The sequence below is a fragment of the Ammodytes marinus genome (assembly GCF_949987685.1).
Source record: "Ammodytes marinus genome assembly, chromosome: 13".
NCBI lineage: Eukaryota > Metazoa > Chordata > Actinopteri > Uranoscopiformes > Ammodytidae > Ammodytes > Ammodytes marinus.
The window spans coordinates 9,124,149-9,145,545 of NC_137217.1; the positions used below are offsets into that span (position 1 = coordinate 9,124,149).

General features: G+C 41.4%; 1 protein-coding gene across 1 annotated transcript in view; it reads left to right on the forward strand.

Moving 5' to 3' along the window:
* bckdhb (branched chain keto acid dehydrogenase E1 subunit beta) overlaps positions 1-21,397 on the forward strand; it is a 64,807-nt gene that overhangs the window by 4,990 nt on the left and 38,420 nt on the right. The window contains exons 5-8 of the mRNA XM_080039223.1: positions 2,075-2,230; positions 5,345-5,453; positions 8,923-9,020; positions 12,760-12,870. Coding sequence (XP_079895349.1) covers positions 2,075-2,230; positions 5,345-5,453; positions 8,923-9,020; positions 12,760-12,870 — 474 coding nt within the window. The remainder of the gene's footprint in view (positions 1-2,074; positions 2,231-5,344; positions 5,454-8,922; positions 9,021-12,759; positions 12,871-21,397) is intronic.

Sequence of the window (21,397 nt, forward strand, 5' to 3'; positions counted from 1 at the left end):
AAAAATATATATATATCAATTGACTAAGCAATAGCTCAAATGGTAATTTGACTGGTACAGTGTCAGCACAAGTCAAGAACGTCTCATGTTGTTGTAGATAGAAGTGCTTTAATATATTCACACTTGGAAAATCAAAATGTCATTTGTAGGCAGTGCTAGGGACCCCTTTGTTGTTTAATATAGATGTGGTCCGGGAGGAACCTCTCTCTTGTGTGGATGACATTCTCTGGCACTGTGTAGGTGCTTGGTTAAAGAGACAGGGTTTGGAATGAGGGAAAGAATGCTAATGGAACTCCAAAAAAAAGAAAAAAGAAAAAGACAACCTGCCTTTTGCATTAGAAACTCCTTCTCAGTGTCATAACTCAGGTTGCAGAGGTCTTATACAGTTATTGTTGGAATCGGCGCAGCTTACTCTTTCCAGTGACGGCTGCTTTTCGCACATTTCTCTGACAGCTCAAGGAACCCACTCTATTTAAAGGAGCCCTTAACAAATTCAGATTATGCTTCACAATTGTCACAGGCAAACTTTTTATTTCTTCTTCTTCTGTAAATACACTGAGGGTGAGAGGAACCCCCTTGCTGACTCCATGGCAACATTCTCCATCCTGTTTGCGTGGCCCAAAGCACGATTAGAACTGTATTGGCAAAAAATCACAACATAATAATCAGAGATGGAAGTAGAAGTAAAAGCAAAACAGCACGTGTGACTAGAAAAAAAAACATGAAACCGACTACATTTTAGATTAATGTAATGTACATTTTATTTTAGATATATAACCGCTCACATGCTAAATGATGACTTATATGAGGGGCTTACCTTTTCCTGAAAGTAACAGTGTACGGCAAGCCAGGACAACAAGTGACTCACTGCATAAATTCAGCCCTTTTTTTTAAAGGTCAAAAGGGCTAAATTATACTGTGGCAGATGTCTCTAATCAGAAGGTTCAATTTGTGTGTGAACTCATGTGAACTCGGTAACTCTATCTGGAAATGACTATGCCACTGACTGAGAAACTGAGTACAGCTAAAAGTGCACACTGCCTTTGTTTTGCGGACAAACAACATCCCCATCCAAGTCAGCAACATGATGAATTGGTCTTTAAAAGTGGAGAACACGGTTATGTGATATATCTTTGGTTTGGCATCCATGTGAATTTCCAATATTTTTAACGAGATCACCAGCTATGCATATTCGGTTTTATTACCATAGAAGTGATGAGGCCTCCTACAAGAAGAGACATAATTCAGTATTTTCAGAAACACTTAGCAAAGAGAGAGAGAGAAAATGAATTCCAGTCGCTAGCTTGGCAGCCATGAATGTTAGTGATTGTATTTATTACCTGCAACTGTAGTTTGATATTTTACAACCTAGCTCAAAACAGTCTTATAAACCAAAGAAGTAAAGTCTTTCCTGTGGCAGATTAATGTGTCACTAAACAGGCTGAGCCGGACAGTGGAAGTGCTTCAGTTATACCATACATACATGTCATCACCAGTGTCATTCTATGTACTCTCGACCCTCCACAAGATGAATAGGAATCACTGCTACGTTAAGACAACGTAAAACGCAATGTGTTCATTGGAACCAGTTTCTGAAACGTTTGGCAGTTGGTAAAAATCTACTGAAAGTGTCGGACCTTGAGTGGGGCTGCTTCCCTTTCTCCGTCTGTGCTCTCACTTAAAATGGTGCAACCCAAACTGACCTGAGAGACCCTTTTTAAAGCAGAGTTAACAGCCCGCCTGAGTCGCAGGGAGGAAAACTCAGGACACCTTTTTGGGGGAAGCCCAGCATCAGAAACCGTAGCAGTCGGTAAAAGAAACAAAGCACTTGAGATGAGTTGGTAAAGTAGGTTTGTTAAAAGCTTTAAGAGGAGTTACAGGGAGAATGGCTCAGCACAATGAAGTGTCAATACGGTGTCCAACGGTGCCGGCCTAATTAATACAATCAAGTATTTGTTCATTAATGAATACCTCATAATGTTTACATCACTAGCTGTTTTTGCAACAACCCAGGTCTCTCGTAAGTATCAGTCTTAATGTCGACTTACCTGAATTATGTTGGCCTCTTTTCCAGATCGTCAACGAAGCAGCCAAGTACCGCTACCGTTCCGGAAACCTGTTTGACTGCGGCAGACTCACCATCCGCGCTCCGTGGGGTTGTGTGGGCCACGGTTCACTGTACCACTCACAAAGCCCCGAGGCCTTCTTCGCCCACTGCCCTGGAGTCAAGGTTAGACATGTCGTTTATTACAGATACTAATATATGCTCCTATTTGTTTACTTTTTTTATATGTTTTTCTCATGCCTTGTCCCCAAAACATATTCAAGTATTCCGGCAGAAACATCAAGGTAGTGAAACGCCAGTCCAAGTTGTTAGTCTTCGGTTACAGTCATGCTAATACAACCATAATACAGAAAGTCAATCTGGCAAGAAAATACAGAATTGGAGAAAATAAGTCCCAATAAATTCAATTGACTTTGAAGTTCAGTGTTCCAACAAGTAAACATAAAGTATATCTTCAAGCTGAAACAACAGACAGCCCGGTGTTCTCATATCTTTGTCTATCATCAATTGAATATTGTCGGCACACACAGAGGGAAGTTGGTGAACGAGAAAGCAGAAAGACTGATTCAACTGGATTGTTATGGTTTGGCTCTTTTGATGATTGTTAAAAGGCACCAGATGTATTATTATTTATCTGATCTCCTGCGACATTACGCACAAAACAATGCAGCTACAAAACGTTTTACATGTGTTTTAGTTTCAAGAGAGGACTCTGCAACAGTAAAGCTAGGGACATGTCTTGGATATCACCTGCAGCAACCGTACTGTAGAGTAATACTTTTAAGTTCGAGAAATATATATTTATTTTAGTCAGTGAAGATTGGAGGGCCACATGATAATATGAAACAGTCAGGGCGTTTACATGCAGACTCATAATCAGGTAAATAAACAAATAAGACTACTTCAACAGGACTTGTAAAATGCATGTAAACACCTTTATCCGATCTACTTCGCACACAAATCGGCACATTAACGGACAAGGGAAGTCGGATAAGAACACCTAGATAACTCGTTCATAGTCGGCATTCTCTCTGCATGTAGACGGGGATCGAACATCGCATATCGGAGTTTGCGTTCTGCGCTTGCTCGAGAATCCCTGCCGGGGATTTCACGTGGAAGTGGAAGGAGACGACATAAAAAAATAGTAGGGTTATTGCCGGAAGGCAACCGGACGTGGCTCTACAGTATAACCACTTGTTGAAAGGGCTACAACGCCACCTAGCATAGTGGAGACAGCCATGCATCGGACATTTATCCGATTTCTGAAAGGCCATGTATACTCAGACAAGTCACACGGTCCTTTCGAGTGTCTAGTTCGATTTATGTCTTAATCCAATCTATTTGTGCCATGGAAACGCACTGACTCATTGAACTACTAATCTAATCTTTCCTTAGATGAACGCACTCTTACCCAGAATGAACAGAGAACCAATTTCTGAGGCAGTGAGAGAAGCACCTTTCACTACTTTTTCTTGTTAGCGCTTTAAACTCACTCGACCCTAAACTCCTCTAGACTCAAATGCTCGAGGCGTGACACGCTGTTGCCAATTGGTATTAACTTAACCTTTCTAAAAGAAACATCTTGGCAATGTACTCCACACGGTTCAAGACTTAAAAGTGTCCGAGGTCGCTCTAGGTTCAACATAATGCAAATATCCTTCTGACACACGGGAGACGGATTTATCACGCTTTGCTTTCATTCCTTCATCCCAAACGGAAGCAGTGCTGTTTTTTTCTACTCAGCGAGAGCACATCATAATACAAACCGGAGGAATCACTGCTTGTTTTGCAGTCGGCGGCTTCCCCCGTTCTGAGTGGTTCAACTTTTAACAAGCTATACTGACACTTGAGCAAGAAAAACAGTGTGTGTGTCACTTGGAAAAATGAAGTGGCAACTCGGAGAAAATAACTGTCCAGTCATAGAATTTTAGTAGAATATAAACTTGAGGCTCAATGCTTACCACACCTGCACGCTTCAGGCTTGTAAAAAAAAAAAAAAAAAGAAGGCAAGAGAGCGTGCTACTTTTATGTTAGGATGTGTGAGCAGCAGGGCCTGGGGAGGAAAATGATTCACTCAGACATTAATGGTTTCATTGAGGTGGAATTAAAGGGGTAGTTCAGGATTTTGGACAAAGGGGCTCATTTCCAACTAAGCCAGTGTGTTATTTATCTATATAAATATTTATATATTTTCTATATATACAATTTTGAAATGCCCCTTTAACACCATATGCTCACAGTAAACAAGTCTGACAAAATGTCAAAATACAACATCCCTCATGCCTTGTTTTTTTCTTTTTCACTTAGCGTACATTAAATCATAATTAAAGTTGTCTTATACGTCACAGCCTGGGAATGACTGTATGGTATTGGCTACAGCTACAGTTCATCCACTGTGTGTAACTGAGAGCAACAAACGTGTTATCTCCCCGTAAAGGTCAGGCTGATAAATGTTCATCTTTGTGTAAACCTTCAGCACTTTGAGCTCCATCTAAGGGGTCTGAGTCCCAGCACACTGTCTGACAGGCTCGATTTAGCTTTGGCCGTTGTTTTTCGTGATACCCCAATTCTGACTCACAGTAAAAGCTATTAAGAGATGAGATATCTGACAAGATAAAATATCTGACATGATAGAATGGCTCAGAGAAGAAGAGAGGATTACAGGACAGATAAACATCCTACAAGGAACCTTTTAAATGTTTATGGAAACGGTCTTATTTTTCCTCTGATGGTCGTAAATGACCCGTAACATGAAAACGACACCATCAGTGAAAAGAACACCATTTTTATTTAGTTATTTTTATTAATAACTTTGCATGGGTATGATTTCCCGGGAAACGATTTACGGCAGGCACACCAGATCACCCTGTGTTTCCGAACGGTACTAAATCAAAGTTTACTTTGCTTCACCCTCGTCATATTACCATTATTTATTTTATATAGTCAAATAAACATGTAAATAAAAGTTCCTCGCAGCTACTCAAGTCAATATGAAGTGCTTAACACTCTAGTGGGTTTACTTTGTAGATTAAATAGTTCCGTGTCTTGGGCCAACAAACCGTTAAGGTGGACTGGGATCCAGTTCGAGGCATGCTGACCTGTTTGAGTCTGTCACTGTCTGCATGTGGAGCCATTATACTTTACTCACAATTAATATTCACACATATTATTAAACATATTCAATGTAATATTTCCTTCCCAGTATTGACAAAGGAGAGAGCATTCCAGTGATTCAACATAACTGGATGTTAATAAAGTGTGTGTCATGTGTCCCTTCAGGTTGTGATCCCTCGTGGTCCAGTTCAAGCCAAGGGTCTGCTGATGGCCTGCATCGCTGACCAGAACCCCTGCATATTCTTTGAGCCCAAGATCCTGTACAGAGCAGCAGGTGAGCTGCACTGCACAAATAAATAGGAACTTCAAGTCAACATGTTTGTTTTCACCCAGTGTTCACTTTTCCTCTGGCATGGTGCCTCGCCAGACCCCTTGATCTCCTTGCCCGGTTCCTTTTTTTTATTGAAAGCAAATGTTCTTCCTTTTTGCGAGGTGCGAAGCAAGACAAACAAACAATGAGATATCAGCAGGGCCACAAGTGTGCAGCAGAGCATCTCAATAGGCCGTGAAGTGTTGACAACAAATCATTCCTCTCTCCGTGTGGAGGCAACACCAGTGTTACAAGGAGGCATGGTTGAACATAAGGTGTCACAAAGTCCTAATCAGCTCTTTATAACAGTTTTTGGCAAATGTTGCCAAACAGTGCTGCCATGACTACATGATTGGATCTACGTGATTAAATAAACAGTTGGAGGCTTGAAGTTGATGTTTGAGATCATAATAGTAAATGAAAGACAGACCCTGAGAGAACAGATTGGTGCAACCCGCCTCAAAGCAAAAGCCTCTTGATTTTCACCAGTTTTGTTAGTTTCCTGCTTTGATAAGAGCCAGATGAGATTGTGAAATATTATAGAGAACTGCTGTGATTGTTTCAATTATGGCACGAGGTTAGTGGTCATTGTCCAAATCATTTATAATGTTACAGTGCGGTCCAAAATTAAAACCACTCATCAGCACAAATGGACTCTATCAGCACATTGTTTATTGATATTTTTTTGATTAAAGAGCAATAAATATATATAACTTCTGAGGCCAAGTAGCAGTGAAATTAATTTGTCTCGGTCAAAACCAGATTTGTTTTTAGATGTTTGGTAACGATGTAACCGCTTGCAAAAAAACAAACCAAAAAAAACTCCTACTTTACTACTGTAGCTAACTGCTAACACACTAGCAGGGTTGGACACGTGAGCTATTGAATAGCTTCCCAAACATCCATTGTTTCTGTACTGTGCTGTTTTCAGGATGTACATCAGTCAATGAAGAGGGGAAAAAGGTCTCAGAGCTTGTTAACTGCTTGCTAACTTTCATTTAGATAGCACTCATTTTTTCTTAAGATTTAATCGTAGCCTCAACTCCTTTCTGCAAACCAATCCATTTTTTGACGAGCAGTTTATACTCCCAGCTGAAAATATTCATCAAAACTAGTAGTTCCCCAATGTTACATTTGCTGCAAAAATAATCCCCTCTTAGCTATGAGTCCATTGGAATGAATTGATTTTGCTGTGAAATGTTATCATTTGAAATGCTTATTGGACCAAGCCTTTCGACTAATAGACTGCTGTTGATGATAAATGTGGAAGTATATACAGTAATATTATTTCTGTTATCCATGTCTTCATCGGCTCACAGTGGTGGTAGCCTAATAATATGTGCATTCTAAGCAGTGCAGGATTCAGTGGCTGTGAAATAATTTAGTGTCATTTGTTTGGTCCAATTGTGATAATGTCTGTTGGGTTATGTCAGACAAACACTTGGATATGATAATACAATACAGGAACAATGTTTCATCAGTAATGCTCTGTACTGTTTGTAATATCGCTCAGTCAGTCATGTCAGCATTAAAGGTGTAGTCAGTGATTCTGGAGAATTCTGGTTTTGAAAAGCACTCTTCGTCAAAATCAGTGATCATCTCCTCAACATCAGCTACCTGTCCGTACTGTGTAAACGCGGGGAAAGATATCAGTGTAAATACAAAGCCTAGGCTCTATAAATGGGCATGTTTTGAGATACGTTTTTTTCTTTGCACACAGTACGGACAGGTAGGGATCGTGAGGTGATATTCACTGAATTTGACAAAGTGATTTTGACAACAAGCATTCTCCAGAATCGCTGATTCCACCTTTTTAATGTTGAGACATGTTTGTTTTGAGGATGTGCTATGTGACCAGCTGCTTTAGTTGAACTGAAATGAAGATATCACTTTACAGTTCCATCCACATTAACACATGGTCCCCTTTTCCATTTTATAGCATTCTTCAAATCCTTCTAGCTGTATGACAAATCATCCATTTCACACAGGGTGTCGTTTAGGTAGCGTTTCAGGAGGAAGCCAACTGTCATGCCAGGTCAACATGCCACTTATGATCTATGCCTGCCTGGGTGATGAAGTCATGTTTTAATTTGCAGCTGGGCCTCTCTTGGGGATAGTCACCACACATTTGTCTCATCAAGGCCATACTGTTTTCGCAAGGGCCTGAGATTCCACTTATTAAGCCATAACCTAGTTTTCATAATTCAATTTTAACATTGGGTAAAATGCTATTATTCCACTCAAGCGGCCTATTTTTTCTGTCTGGTCTGGAAGTTTCATATGATTCAGCCCAAGTCCTTCATGCTGTTTCAACACAGTGAGTCGACAGGGTGGGCAATTATTCTTTCCTTTACGGCTTTGAAGGGATCATGGAAGTCAGTCATGGTTTCCAGAACGGTTTCAAACTCTCAGCGTCTCCCCGGAGTATAATTACTCCGCCTAATTGTACTTTTGACTTCATGCGTTGCCATGCACGGACGCTTGTGGCAGTGTGTTTGCCCAAGGATCCACTCACACTTTCGGATCCTGTGCGCTGCATGTTTTTCCACCCAAAGTCATAATGGGGAGTGAGATTCTAAGATAAATGTAATACTACGTTTAGTGGTTGTATGTTGTCTGGGCAGTATTAATATTGCAGATAAGAAGCGTGTTTTAAAAGCGATTTGTTAAAAAAGTGAAAGATTTTTGCGTTGTAATGATTTCCTTAACCATGCTTCTACGTTCCAAGACATGAGTGACTATTATTCAAACCATATACTTACACAAACTGTTTTGGACTTTGGTTCAGAGAGAGAGAGTTTTTAGAACTAATGTTCCATTTTTGTGATTGATAACCAACCCCACCAATGTTTAGTTGTCAAGATATATCAGGGATATGGGCTTTTTAGCTGGCATTAGCTATCGTTATGTCATGCATCAGATTGGGCTGATAATACAACACTGTCTCTGGTGGGAGATGAGGTTTTGGAAAAAAATTATTTGAATTGGGACGGACAATATGTTCTTTATTAGGAATGTATGTTCTTGGACCGTCTGTCATTTCACCACTTTGTCCTCTAGTGTATTATTTAGAGGTCCGTTCAGTATGAGAGTATTTTACATGAAAACCTCAGGGTGCACAGGAAAATGATGAATGGCCGTGTTCAGAAAATACCCTCGGGTTTGTTTCGTGTGAGCTTGCATGTAATGGGTTCGTACGTAACCGCTTATGGAATATTAATCTTTTGGTGTGTGTGTGTGTGTGTGTGTGTGTGTGTGTGTGTGTGTGTGTGTGTGTGTGTGTGTGTGTGTGTGTGTGTGTGTGTGTGTGTGTGTGTGTGTGTGTGTGTGTGTGTGTGTGTGTGTGTGTGTGTGTGTGTGTGTGTGTGTGTGTGTGTGTGTGTGTGTGTGTGTGTGTGTGTGTGTGTGTGTGTGTGTGTGTGTGTGTCCTCAGTGGAGCAGGTTCCCGTGGAGGGCTTCACCGTTCCACTCTCGCAGGCCGAGGTGCTACAGGAAGGCAGTGATGTCACTCTGGTTGCCTGGGGGACACAGGTAGTCGACTTTGTCCGTCATTCACAGACTCTAAGTGGGCGACAGGAAAGCAGGCGCCATCTGTCATCTTCTCCACTGCATGACCTTAACAGACACAGACAGTAGCGTGTTTGGTGCCCCCCATTTTAAACACAAATAAGTAATTAAAACATATCAAAATAAAATAAAATATATATATATATATATATATATATATATATATATATATATATATATATATATATTAAAAATAAAGGGGTAACAACTACACATTTATTGAAACATTGTAATATAGAAATACAAATGCAAGATTATCAAACTATTGCACCTGTGTTAATACTATATACATATACAAATAGAATCCAACACCAAGAAAACCTGGTTATTACACTTAAGCATTTCAAACAAGAAACAAACTGAACCGCATGTCTGTCTGTCAACCTTTGGGCAGAGGAGGGGGGGGGGATATGGGTTGGTTGGGCCAAGTCCAAATCTTGCATTTATCCTACTGAGTATACCTTTAAGGATTTCAAACAAACCAGAAGAATGATTTATGATTTATTGTGGTCTGTGGTGTATTTAGTAGCATTTAGTCTTATGACTGATTTTAGTAATTGCATTAGTACTGTACAAAGGTGCGCTTGTTGAAGGATTTCCTTGCTCCCTCTACCTCTGGCTTCCAGTGAGGAGACCTGACGGCTGACGCCACCTTGCACTGTTACCATCTACTTCTGAGTGGGAGACCTTTCCCCACTCAACACAACACATGTCACTATTTCCAATATCTTGTTTTGGCTGCCCATGTCGCCCATACCCATATCAGCTAATTGCCACCAGCACAAGCTGTGGATTAACTCTAAATTGAACACAAGCCCCTTGTTTCCCAGCAGGGTCTCTTAGCTGGGATCAGTCTGCCTAGACATCTCCACAACATCAAGGCTGTAGCCTCTCCTTGTGTTAACACTACAAGTCTGTTGCACACGTTCCATTGTTGCCTTTCTTTTCATCCCAGAGATTTTATTTTCCACAGCTCGGTATGGAAGTGCCTGTAACTCACCAGGAGTGGTCTCAGACTCTGATTGTGCTCAGCCACTTAACCAGGCTTATCCAGGCCGTAATGTACCCGGAAGCATGGGAGGGGAGTCTCGGGCCATTGAAGGAAAATGTCTCCATCAAAGCCAGTATTATTGTTGAAGGGTGGACAGAGAAAAAGGGGGATCCGGTAAAGCAATGGAAAGCATGGCTCTCCTATTAGAAATGCCACTCGTCTTTCCCACTTAATTACTCCGCTGGTCTGTCAGGCCTGTGCAGATGAATTGAGAAAACAACTCTTAGAGGGGAGCGAAAGGATGAGTGCCCAATCTTCAGTTTCTGATCGCCTAAACAGAGAAGTTCTTCCCCTAGTCTTAACTGTCCCTCTATTAATGTGTTCTCCCTCAGAACGCTCCACCTCATCTGCTGAAATCATTGAATGTCTTTCCATTATCATGCTCGTAGTTATTGAGCTTATTTGTCAGCTCGTGGCCAACGCCTGTATCTTTTAAAATGGCTTTGTGTTTGAGTTATGAAGATTGAGATTTATCACAGCAATTCAAAGGAAGCAGCAAACGCTGCGTGCCAGTAAACATGGACTCGCTGAACTTCAATCCTTTAATACACAAATGATAATTTAATAGGAGTAACTTGCACGTCATATTTTGAGGTATTATGGCTGTTTCAGCTTTCTGTTTATTAGGTGCTGATCTGTGAAAGGCTCCGAGTCCCAAACAGTTCAACAAAATGCTTTTCTATACTTTATTATATTACTATATTATTCAATTACTATTTTTTACCTCATGCATACAATTATTAAGCTGCAAAATGCCAGTTTGTACAGTCATTTTTCATTTTCAACATATAAAAGTACATATTTGATATTTGAAATACAATGTAGGGCTATCACCCAGTTCTTATAAATTAGACTTTGTGGGGGGAGGGAAGGAATACGTTTTTTCTTTTGACACACCAATGCAAATGTCAGTTTTGTTATTAAAAACATAAAAATATGTTCTTCTTATTGTATTGCAGTTTATGTTGCAGTTGAAAAACCTATATCTCAGAATGGTTAGGTGAAATGCAGTGCTCTCACTGGCCCTCATTTATCAATTTTGCGTGGAAACTGGTGCAAATACCTCCCTACGCCAGGTATCGCATGGGATTTATCAAACAGTCGTATCTCGCCAATCTCAGCGTACGCCAGGCCATTATTGATAAATGCGGCGGATGAAAACGAGCGTATCACGCCCCTATATTTTCTCAGTTTAGAGGCCTCGCCCAGAGGTTTTACGACATGGATATGCGCAATACGGCACTTCCCTGAAGTAGAAATTGACAGAATAACAGCGAAAGTAGAAAAAAAAAGAGTTTCATTTCGGAGCATTAGCCTACAAGCAGCATCAAAGAACGACAGAAGGCAGCAGTTAGGAAGGAAATAACTGCTGCGGTCAACAGCGTTGGTGTTGACTCAAAATCGCCACTAAAAAAAGGGTGTTGCTGTTCTGAAATGCAACCAACTGTGGGTGCGGGGCTGCGGGCATATTATAAGTGGAGAAAAAGACGCACCAACTGTCCGATAATGGTCCCCATAAAATAAATAGTCAGCAGAGATTTTAATGATTAGAATGTATTGGCCCTTTTAGATAGCACTACTCAAAATGGTTTTAAAAACTAAAAATTACACATTTTGCGTTTTACTGTATGACAGCACGAGTGGTCAGCCCGGCCACCAGCTGCACAAGCCGACCCGGCAGCGATCAGCTGTTAGAGCGCCCACCGTCCTGCTCCACCAGCAGATCGGAACAACGTGCCGGTTAACGGTGGAAATAAATCGCTCGCTTTAGCATCAATGACACATTAAAAGAGGAACTAACATCTACAAAGTGCGTCAAATAAATAAAATGTTAAGCTGAATGTTGTGCCGTGTATTTTTTTGTATCATAAAGAGCAGTGTAGGCCTACTACATATTTAATACTTAGGCTAACATTTTGAATGAATGCAGCCCCCGTGCCTCAGTGTCCCCCCAGCTGCTCCAAGACGGAGACAACTGCCCTTACGCAGTCCCATGCAGCCCTCCTAAGTGGCCGGTGTGCGCACTATTGAATCAGCTCTCCTACTCAGTTGCACACCATAAGCTGCACATTTTTAAGTGATTAATATCTTTATTTCGGTCTTATTTGCACTGCATTTGTATTATCTTCTAATAATTGTCCAACAAAGTCATCGGCTACCCGGCACAGCCTGCACTGCGAGTCCAAGCAGTTTTCAAATTTGCGTACACGAGCTGAGAGCTGGCGTGGGATTTGAGCGTACCCTACGCTCACGTCCATATTGATAAATGCCGAGATTTGCGTGGAAATGTACGTACACCCATTTTTCTGGTCTACGCAAGATTGATAAATGAGGGCCACTGTGCCTTGGATATTTAAAGCAATTCTACAGCATTTACATGATTTTATAATTGTAACAGAAATTAAGACCATTCTGCTTTTGTTCTGATAAATATTGCAGCTCTGGAGAATCTCAAAGTGTTGGAAAATAACACGTGTTAATTGTTACCATAGATGATGTTGTATTTTCTTTAGTGCAAGTCTATTGAATTTGAAGTGCATAATGGCTCAGCAAATATAAGACAAGGATTTGTTTTTGCAGACATAGCTCAACTGCAAATCGCATCAGCTCATTACATTGAAATGCATTCTTCTTTCTTTCTTTTCCATTCAGATCCAAGTCATGAGGGAAGTGGCCACTATGGCTCAAGAGAAACTGGGAGTGTCCTGCGAGCTCATCGATCTGCAGACCATCCTGCCCTGGGATGTTGAAACTGTTTGCAAGGTAATCAATGGAGACATACACATTTTTATGTGACAATCACTGCCGTATGAAAAAACAATTTAATTTATTTTTATGGCACTTCTTCCTGGTGCCTCATAACCAATATTAGAAAATGTAGGTTTGTTGATTGTGTTGTTGTTCGATGTACAGTAGTGCTGCAGAATTTGGAGAAATTGTGCTATTGCGATTATAGTGTCCAATATTGCGATTTCAAGGGAAATAAGAGAAAATTGATAGTTTTTAAAAACTTATCTTAATTTTAACAATATTAAGAATCATTGAAAATATAAAAAAATTAAATAAAGCTTGTAGCCTAATGTTTTCAAAATTAAGAAATTAAAGCCTAGTTAAAAAAAAAAAAAAATTCTCACTGGAAAATGAATGCATTCCTCCAAAGTGCAAGCAGTTTGGCACTTCTGTTAACTTACGGAAACTTGCGTGTGTGGGCCTTCACTCGCATGCATTCATCTGACTTTTCTCTGTGCTGTCTGAGGTGTTGATGGTCTGGGCGTGTTGCCATCGATTGCCACGTGTGACGTAGCAACTTTAACTTTCTGGGTCTTTCTATCTTTTCAACGTCCCCGTACCTGAATCCTTAATATCACCTTTGAGCAGACGCTGCTTTTGTTTTCCGCCACAGTTCAGCGTCGGCTTATCCGTAATGCTGATGCGCGCGGGTATCGATGTTACTCTGCTGTCTGCACCCTGCATGCAAGCTGTGTAGGTGCATGCGCAGATACACACACACACAGAGTTGACAAATCATTTATTTTACTGCTAAGTTTGTGGCCTTTCAGTTAGTATTCCATCTTGACATAGGGGAAAAAAAAGGTTTGAGGAGTGGTGGCATTGAATAATTCTTTCCTGGTCACCGTTAATAAGTGTTGATGTACTAAACTAGGGGAAAACTAAGGAAACAGGCAGGCATAATGTCTTGATATTTTGAAAAGCTCTTTGTGTGTACAGTATATTCATCCATTCTGCTTTTTCAATGGCCCCCTCAATATGTCACATGCTGTCTTTTTTTAAAGATAAGATGTAAATGGGGAGAGAGATTTTAATTTTGCATATTGATTGTCCAATTTTTACTCTCACATGGTGAAACGTACACCTTTACTCAGGCAGCCGGAGCGACATAGAGCTCACTTGACAAACAGCTAAGACTCTGGATGGAACTGCGGTAGGAGAGAGTAGTAATTTAATATGGAGTCAATTGGAACTGATGGCAGAGCCTTTAGTATTATGCTGGCACTGAAGTGAGCTGTAGTCAGTTACAGATTGTTTGTTCAAAGACGGGACTTCTCAAGTGAAATGTAGTAATTCTTTTTTCTCCAAAATAGCGCCCCATTAAAACAAGTGCCATGAAATTGAATGCCGTGTTTATGTGCTACTCAGTGAGCCTAATGCCAGGCCTGCCACCTCGGGCTTGACAACAACATCTCTCCTTGTCATTTCTGCCGACACAATGTCCTCCTGAATGTCTGTCAATTATTAGTTTAAATCCATAGACCAATTACCCCCACACACGGATCTTGTTCTTTCTCTCATATTTGACAGTTAAGCCACTGTTGCATGACACTGATACACAGGTTATTTTTTTCTCTCCATTGACACCCTTTTTCTGATGCATTCTGCTGTCTGAGCACAAAAATAGCCTTTTTGAAAAAAAGCTATTATCAAGTCTCAGTAAAGGCACAGAATTAATTCCTGGCCCAATCATGATTCTTATCACCCAAACTTCTGCATAGGAATACACATGAGGCTACAACTTTCTTACTTGTAATAGGGCGTCATGCGTCGCTGTGGTTTGCACACTACATGACTGATCAGAGACAGGGGGTCACATATTATGAGTTATTTTAACAGGATGAATCCCAAGTCTGTCAGGTCTAAAAACTATGTTAAGTCACAAAAACACACGACAGGTGTCATGGGAAATCACTCGATACTATGCGCGAGACTGTTGCTGACGGCTTTTTCTTCTAAGCATGGATGTCTGCAAGAAACTAGCAATGGAAGTCTGTGCACTGATTTGCAGCGATGAAGAAAAAGATTAGGAGTTGAAGCAAAGAATGGATTGGGAGACACAGGCAGAAATGATTTGTTCTGCAGAGAGGGTTGGATATAAATACATAACAAATGTGTGCTTTCTCTTTGTTACAAATACTGAAAGGTTTGTGTGTATGCCAATGTATTATTATAGAAACTATTATTATGTATTGTTGTGTCACCCGGGTGTCCCCTCATCCCTTGTCCTGCGCTCTGATTGGCTGCAGCTCGTCGCAGCTCTTATTGCCACAACCCTTTTCATAACGCATGATTTGGTCTTGCGGACAGCTCCAGATATTTAGCGTGCTAGATATTTTTCGGGTGTATGCGACGCATCGCCATGTGTCTTGCTTGGATTCTGCGTTTGAACAGTTTACACATAGCAATTCACACTCACAGGAGCAGGCACCAGTTTGCCTCTGATCTGGGTCTTTTGTCGGGGATCTCCAAAAACTGTTGCCATGTGGAAAATCATGGGTATCATGTAGTAGTCTGAACTAGGCTTAAGACTTGTTGAAGCATATAAAAGGTGGCACCGGTCTGATGCACAAAGTGTCTTATCCTTTTCCTTTGGTGCGTAGAAGGTGCTGAAGGTGTAACACTGTGGAAACCTCTGCTGGCCATAGGTAGACATACCTGCAAGTGTTTATTGAATTGAATATAGCCTGTGTTGCTGCCACATCCTTCAATATGCCCTGGAGGTTAATGCTGACATCATTGCAGAGATTGGACTCAAAAGCATAAAAGGGAGAAACTCTGGCCCTTGGTGTCCTCGGTAACCCCTCACAGCAGTGCCCTAAGTGCTGTGTGCTGCACAGCTGCTCGGGGTTGGCATGACATCTAGCTGCTTCTGTGGCTGCTGCTGTGCACAGAGGCCCACCCATGCAGAACTCGTCTAAGTGGAATATCTTTATACAGCTCCCTTTTTAGAGCTCTAGTTAATCATTTTCCTACAGATTAATGTGTCCAAGGTGATGTCTATTGACTGCTTGTTTTGTAAACTGAAATTCTTTGGGTTTTTCAACTGCGGGCCAGGCAATGAAAAAAGAAGAAGAAGGAATTCAGACTGCTCTCAGAATCGACTGATCGTTTCAGCCCTAGTTCAGTTGTAATAATGGATTAATTTAATTTTTTTTTGTTCTTGAGCAGGGAATAGTTCAACATGGGCTTGATCATAACAAAGTATTGGCAGACGCCTAAACTATATTTTCATCACTCCGCTATGATATTGTGGAGTGTGTGCATATGACTGGTTCATTGTGTGGCATGTGTTGTAAAAACCTAACAATGGCTGACAGTGGACATTTTCTTCTAAATGCTAACAGTTGCTCGAGTCTTTGGTAAAGGTTGTTGTCACCTGATGAATAGATATTTGGGACCAGTGCTACTCTTTAGGTTTAGAGAGGGAGTGGCCAAGACATTGTGTCAACTTCTTAATTCAAAAGAGTGTGCACCTGGCGTCCAGCCTTTCCGGCGTGCACACATCTCTGTAAAGCTGGCCTTTTGTGCCGCTTATTAACTGGCCGTCAGATGCGGTGAGCGTGCAGACAGTGAGATAGGCCGCAGACGCACGTCCGGCCGCTGGCAGCCAATTAAAATTTCCTGTGAGTCACATTTACCTCTTGTATCTTTCAGTCAAGTGTGTGTGTGTGTGTGTGTGTGTGTGTGTGTGTGTGTGTGTGTGTGTGTGTGTGTGTGTGTGTGTGTGTGTGTGTGTGTGTGTGTGTGTGTGTGTGTGTGTGTGTGTGTGTGTGTGTGTGTGTGTGTGTGTGTGTGTGTGTGTGTGTGTGTGTGTGTGTTTTGTGCGGTGAGCTGATTTATATGTAGCCTGCATGTTGTTGTTTGAGCGTGGATGTATAAAATACATGAAAAATGATTTGTCTTTCAGCATGAGAGATCATTAAGGCAGCACTCTGGAGGAACATGCCATCTTTGTGTTTCCTGAGGGATCCATTCTGGCAGCCACCAGCTATACTTGGATCTAAATTTATTCAACCCTCTCGTTGACAAAAGGGAGTCATGGTCAGAGATTGCTGTAAATATAGAGACACACAGTGAGTGTATTTTATTTTGTGTCGCTGTCTAGAGCGGTCAAGTAAATGTAATAGTTGTTCTTTAAGGGATAAACAAAATGGCTGGTTTACCTCTGCCAGACCAATTGCTCAGATGATATGCTGTGGAAAGTCTCCCTGTCGGGCTCGGTCAGAGTACGTGTGGATATGAAGTTCATCATCGTTTAAGGAGCACATGCTGCATAGGAGCATTTTGATTCCCCACCAAGTGGTCTGCTTCGCTCCCTATTGTTTGACGGCTTATATTGTAGCTCATGTGGCCGGTTAGCTAACATTTCCCTCTGTTCTTCCATGGATCTACATTTGTTTGCCTTGGCTTGGAGAGGGCCAGCCGTCAGTATAAAGAGAGTCTCCGCTTTCATTATTCTATTAGCCCATCGTTGCTGATTCAACCTCATTCTCAGGTTTTTTCCAGATTCCAAATCCGGCCAGTAAAGACCCAGAGTGGCTGGCCAGGACCCGTCCATAATACAGTCATCGGTTCTTTAACCATGATTGGACACGGCTTGTGGCCGCAGCACCACACACCACCCGGGGTTCTTCATGGACCTTGACAAAGGGCCTCTTTTGATTTCCCCTTTAGTTCCCCATTTACTGTAACTTCTCAGCTGACTGCTCTGCCCTCCTAAACAGACCTGACCAAGACAAACCTGCTGATATTTAACTGGCTGAGGTGAGAAGATGAAGTTGCAGTACTGACTAAATCCCCCTCAGAAGTTCTCCACAGTCGGCACTCCCCAGGCATAAATCATGTCATGTGAAATTATGAATTTTCTATTGCATTTGTTCTGAAGTATTGAACCCATTGGATTGTTTCCCCATCTTTATCCCCATTTTTTTCAAAAAGACAGGTTTGAACCATTTTAAACCACCAATAATTAGTTGGAATTGATTGCTATGCATCCCACAAAGCATAAATCTTTCACTTGCCTCTGGCCAGGGTCCTGAAGAAGAGTGTGATGAAAGGCAGGCAATCAAACGAGGGTGTACAGTTGATATTTCTTCATTTGTTTCCGCCTCCTCAACCTTCCTTTGATATTGAGTTGGCAGATGTGTTGTGGTTGTAGAGTAAGGTAGCTGCTTTTCACAAAGACATGCTAACAGCCTTAGCTGTGTTGGTAATTTTGTCCACAACAAAGTAGAACCTAAAATTCTTCCATGTAATTCATCTCAGGCGCTGCGGTGTCATGACTGATCAACAGAGTATTTGCTGGCTAGATTTGGCCTGCATTTTTATTTCTTAGCTTTGTTTACTTATCATCCAGCAGGGAATACAATAGGCCAAGAATATTTTTCAGTTTTATGAGCGTCTGCCGGACCCCAACGCAACTCTACTTCAACCTGTCTGTTGTGCTTATATATTTTTGATTTATTTTTGATTTTTTTCAAAGAGACAGTTTTACAACGGCATCGGATACAATGGGCCAAGACGCTGTCGCTGTAGGGAGTAGTTATGTCTTGAGGGGGGGTGGCTGCCATTATAGCGTCTGTTGTGTTGGTATCTCACAGTTACAAAGCTCAGTCTAAATGGTCTGACTGTTATTTCTACCTTTCTCACTCTGTGGATGATTGGACTCGTCCCACAGATTTTTGTTTATTTCAAGCACAGGGAGTAGCTTAGTCGGGGCATGTCCGCTTCGCAAGTCCGTGCTTGCGGGTTTGAAAGATCCATCTGCTCCCATAAAAAGAGCTAAAGTCGTTCTCCGTCCAAAATCTGTCTTTGGGGTAAGTACCCCTGTAGGCTTCGAGACTTGGATGTCGAAACATTGCAACTGTGTTTACTCCTTCATGAACAGTGGCTGTAGTCAGCTGGAATTAATTTGTTTGTCCACCATAATTTGAATTTCTGTTGCCCACCTACAGTGTAATGCTTAATGCGTGTGTGGCCTTATTTACCCAGCATGCATCTGTCTGGCAGAGTGGAGGCAGCCAGAAAGACTCACTGTGTTAATTAGTATGAGGTATCTAGATTTTTCATACTAAGAAGATGGGTTGAAAAATGGGAATGTATGCCTATCAATGAGTGTCCAGTAGGCAGTGGCAGTGAGCAATGCAGCTCCATGTTAGAAACACTGTGTTGCTATTTAATTCCCAACAAATATCCCTACGCATGTGGCCTGTAAAGACAAAGAGAAACCTAATGCCTATTAGAACATTAACTTTGAATTTTCTCCTACAGATCAAATGATTCTCACTGGATCCCCAATACTGTAATATAATGCATGTAGCCAAAGTCGCAATGACCAAAACTGAATTTAAGCCATAACCACGTCTCATGTTTGTAACAATACCCACTTTGCCTTTGAGTAGCAGCAATAGTTCAAGTTCAAACCTGTGCGATTTTGTCACGCCGAGGCAGTTTTTCTGATCTCACCAGACGAGCCGTGTGAAATGCTGCCAAAGTTCTTGTCATTATATTTTTTCATTATATTTTTGATATGAGGACCATCTTGATCTGCTAAACCAAACCAAATGATAAAGATTCCCTGGTGTGCCTTGTAACGGTTTTCCTTCAGCTCAGTGTCTTCACTTAAATGTGTGTAAACTTCCTCCCTCAAAAGATGTGTCTCTTGGCCTGCGCTCCAGCTGTAGTCTGTGTGACTGCAGCGCTGCCTGGCTCTCAGCCGGCGCAGTGATGCAACCAATTTGGCTGAACCTGCTCAACCCTTAAAAAACACATGCAGGAGGAGTCACTTAGGGACATGCAGTGCACCAATATCTTGAGTTTTGCAGCATATAAATGCATATATGTCCGAGTGGCGAACAAAAGCAGAGTTGAGAGATACTTATTTGTGTAGTAGAAGAAGAGATGAAGCGGTTTGCTGTAGGGACAATGTGCAGCAACATCTGTTGTGATTCCTGGAAGTGATGCGGTGTGTTCTAAGTGCCCCGGAGTGTGTTGACTCACTGCTCAGATAAGACCTCCTTATCAAGGCTATGCTTTAGCCCCTCACTCTCTCTTAATGCTTTCAAGCTGTAATGTGTGTCCCCAGCCGAAGACAGCAGGTAAATACAGCGCGGAGTCAGTGCGCTCTGATACGTTTGTTTGTCATGCTCTGAGGTGGAAAAAGCCATGAAAGCAAATGGACTCAGTGAGCCGCCAGTGGGTTTTTACACAATGTCAAGTTCAACATGTTGTTCTCGTCTTGACGACTGCGGTTGTTATTGTTTATAATACCAACTACCAAAATTATAAAGGGGGGATTTATCCGTAATTTGAACTTGCCATGCAGAGACTTAAGCCGGGCAGTGCACCATGGGCTGAAGGAAAATATTCATAAATGGCTTAAACATAACCGTTAAAGTAACGATGCTTAGAAAAACATTTAATTTTCTGTATTTATGCAAGCCTGATCCTGGCTTCCTCACATGGAAACAGCTTTTGATAATGACTGAAAACAGACTCTGAAGCAGTTTAATTTTTTAACTGTCACTTTAATATTTATGACTGATAAAGTAGTCTGGCTGTTGCTTTCAGTGGGGATAGCCAAACAAGAAATATCGATGCACTAACTTCTAACCTCAGACGTCTCCCTTTTCACCCCTGCTGAACAATGTTTTGGAAAATGTGTTCCTATATCAAAATGTTCTAGTGTGAATTATCGTGGTTCTGTATGCTTTCAATTTGATGATCAGTTTTCCTCATAGCAAGAACCTGCCAGGGGCTTTCTACATTTCCCTCATTTTGACTGAATTGTTCTACCACATCTGGCAGTAGCATTTCTCATTTCTTATAACTCCATTATAAACATCAAGTTGCTGTTCAAAGACACCCTGGCCTCCATTTTGAAAGTAAATTATGATGTCAGCTTATTAACAATTCCACTACTCGAAGCATTTATTTTTTTGTCAGGTGGTTAGTGGATTATTTTTATTTTTTTACTGTATATTTAAATTTTAGAAAAAGCCAGAGAAAAGTTATAAGGACTGGATGCATTCCCTTTCCAACCACTTAAGATGTCTGTTTTGACATCTACCACTCACAGCAGCCTCGTTATCCTTGTGCTTCATCTACAATCATTTAGTGTTATTTGTAAAAATGTCTGGAGTCCTGTGAAGCCAGGTTTCTGCCACATGTAAATTCGGCTGATTCTATAGCTTGCTGTTTTTGGGAGCACGCCTACTTGATCCTGTTGCATGTGAACATGGCACAGCAGGTTTTGTTTAAGTTGTCACCACACCAATGACGCCGAAAAAGCCCAACCTTGAAACATGTGCACTGATTGTTCCCCACCAGAAGAAAGGCAGGAGACATGGCGACAGCACTTCTCATCCGTGTTCCAGCCGCAGATTCCCATGAGCCTCTGTATTTCCATTAAAGAACATGCACTAGACAATGATGGGCCATTCTTCTTTTACCTAATTTCCCGACTTAAAAGATGAGCCTTGAGCTTGACATTGTGATA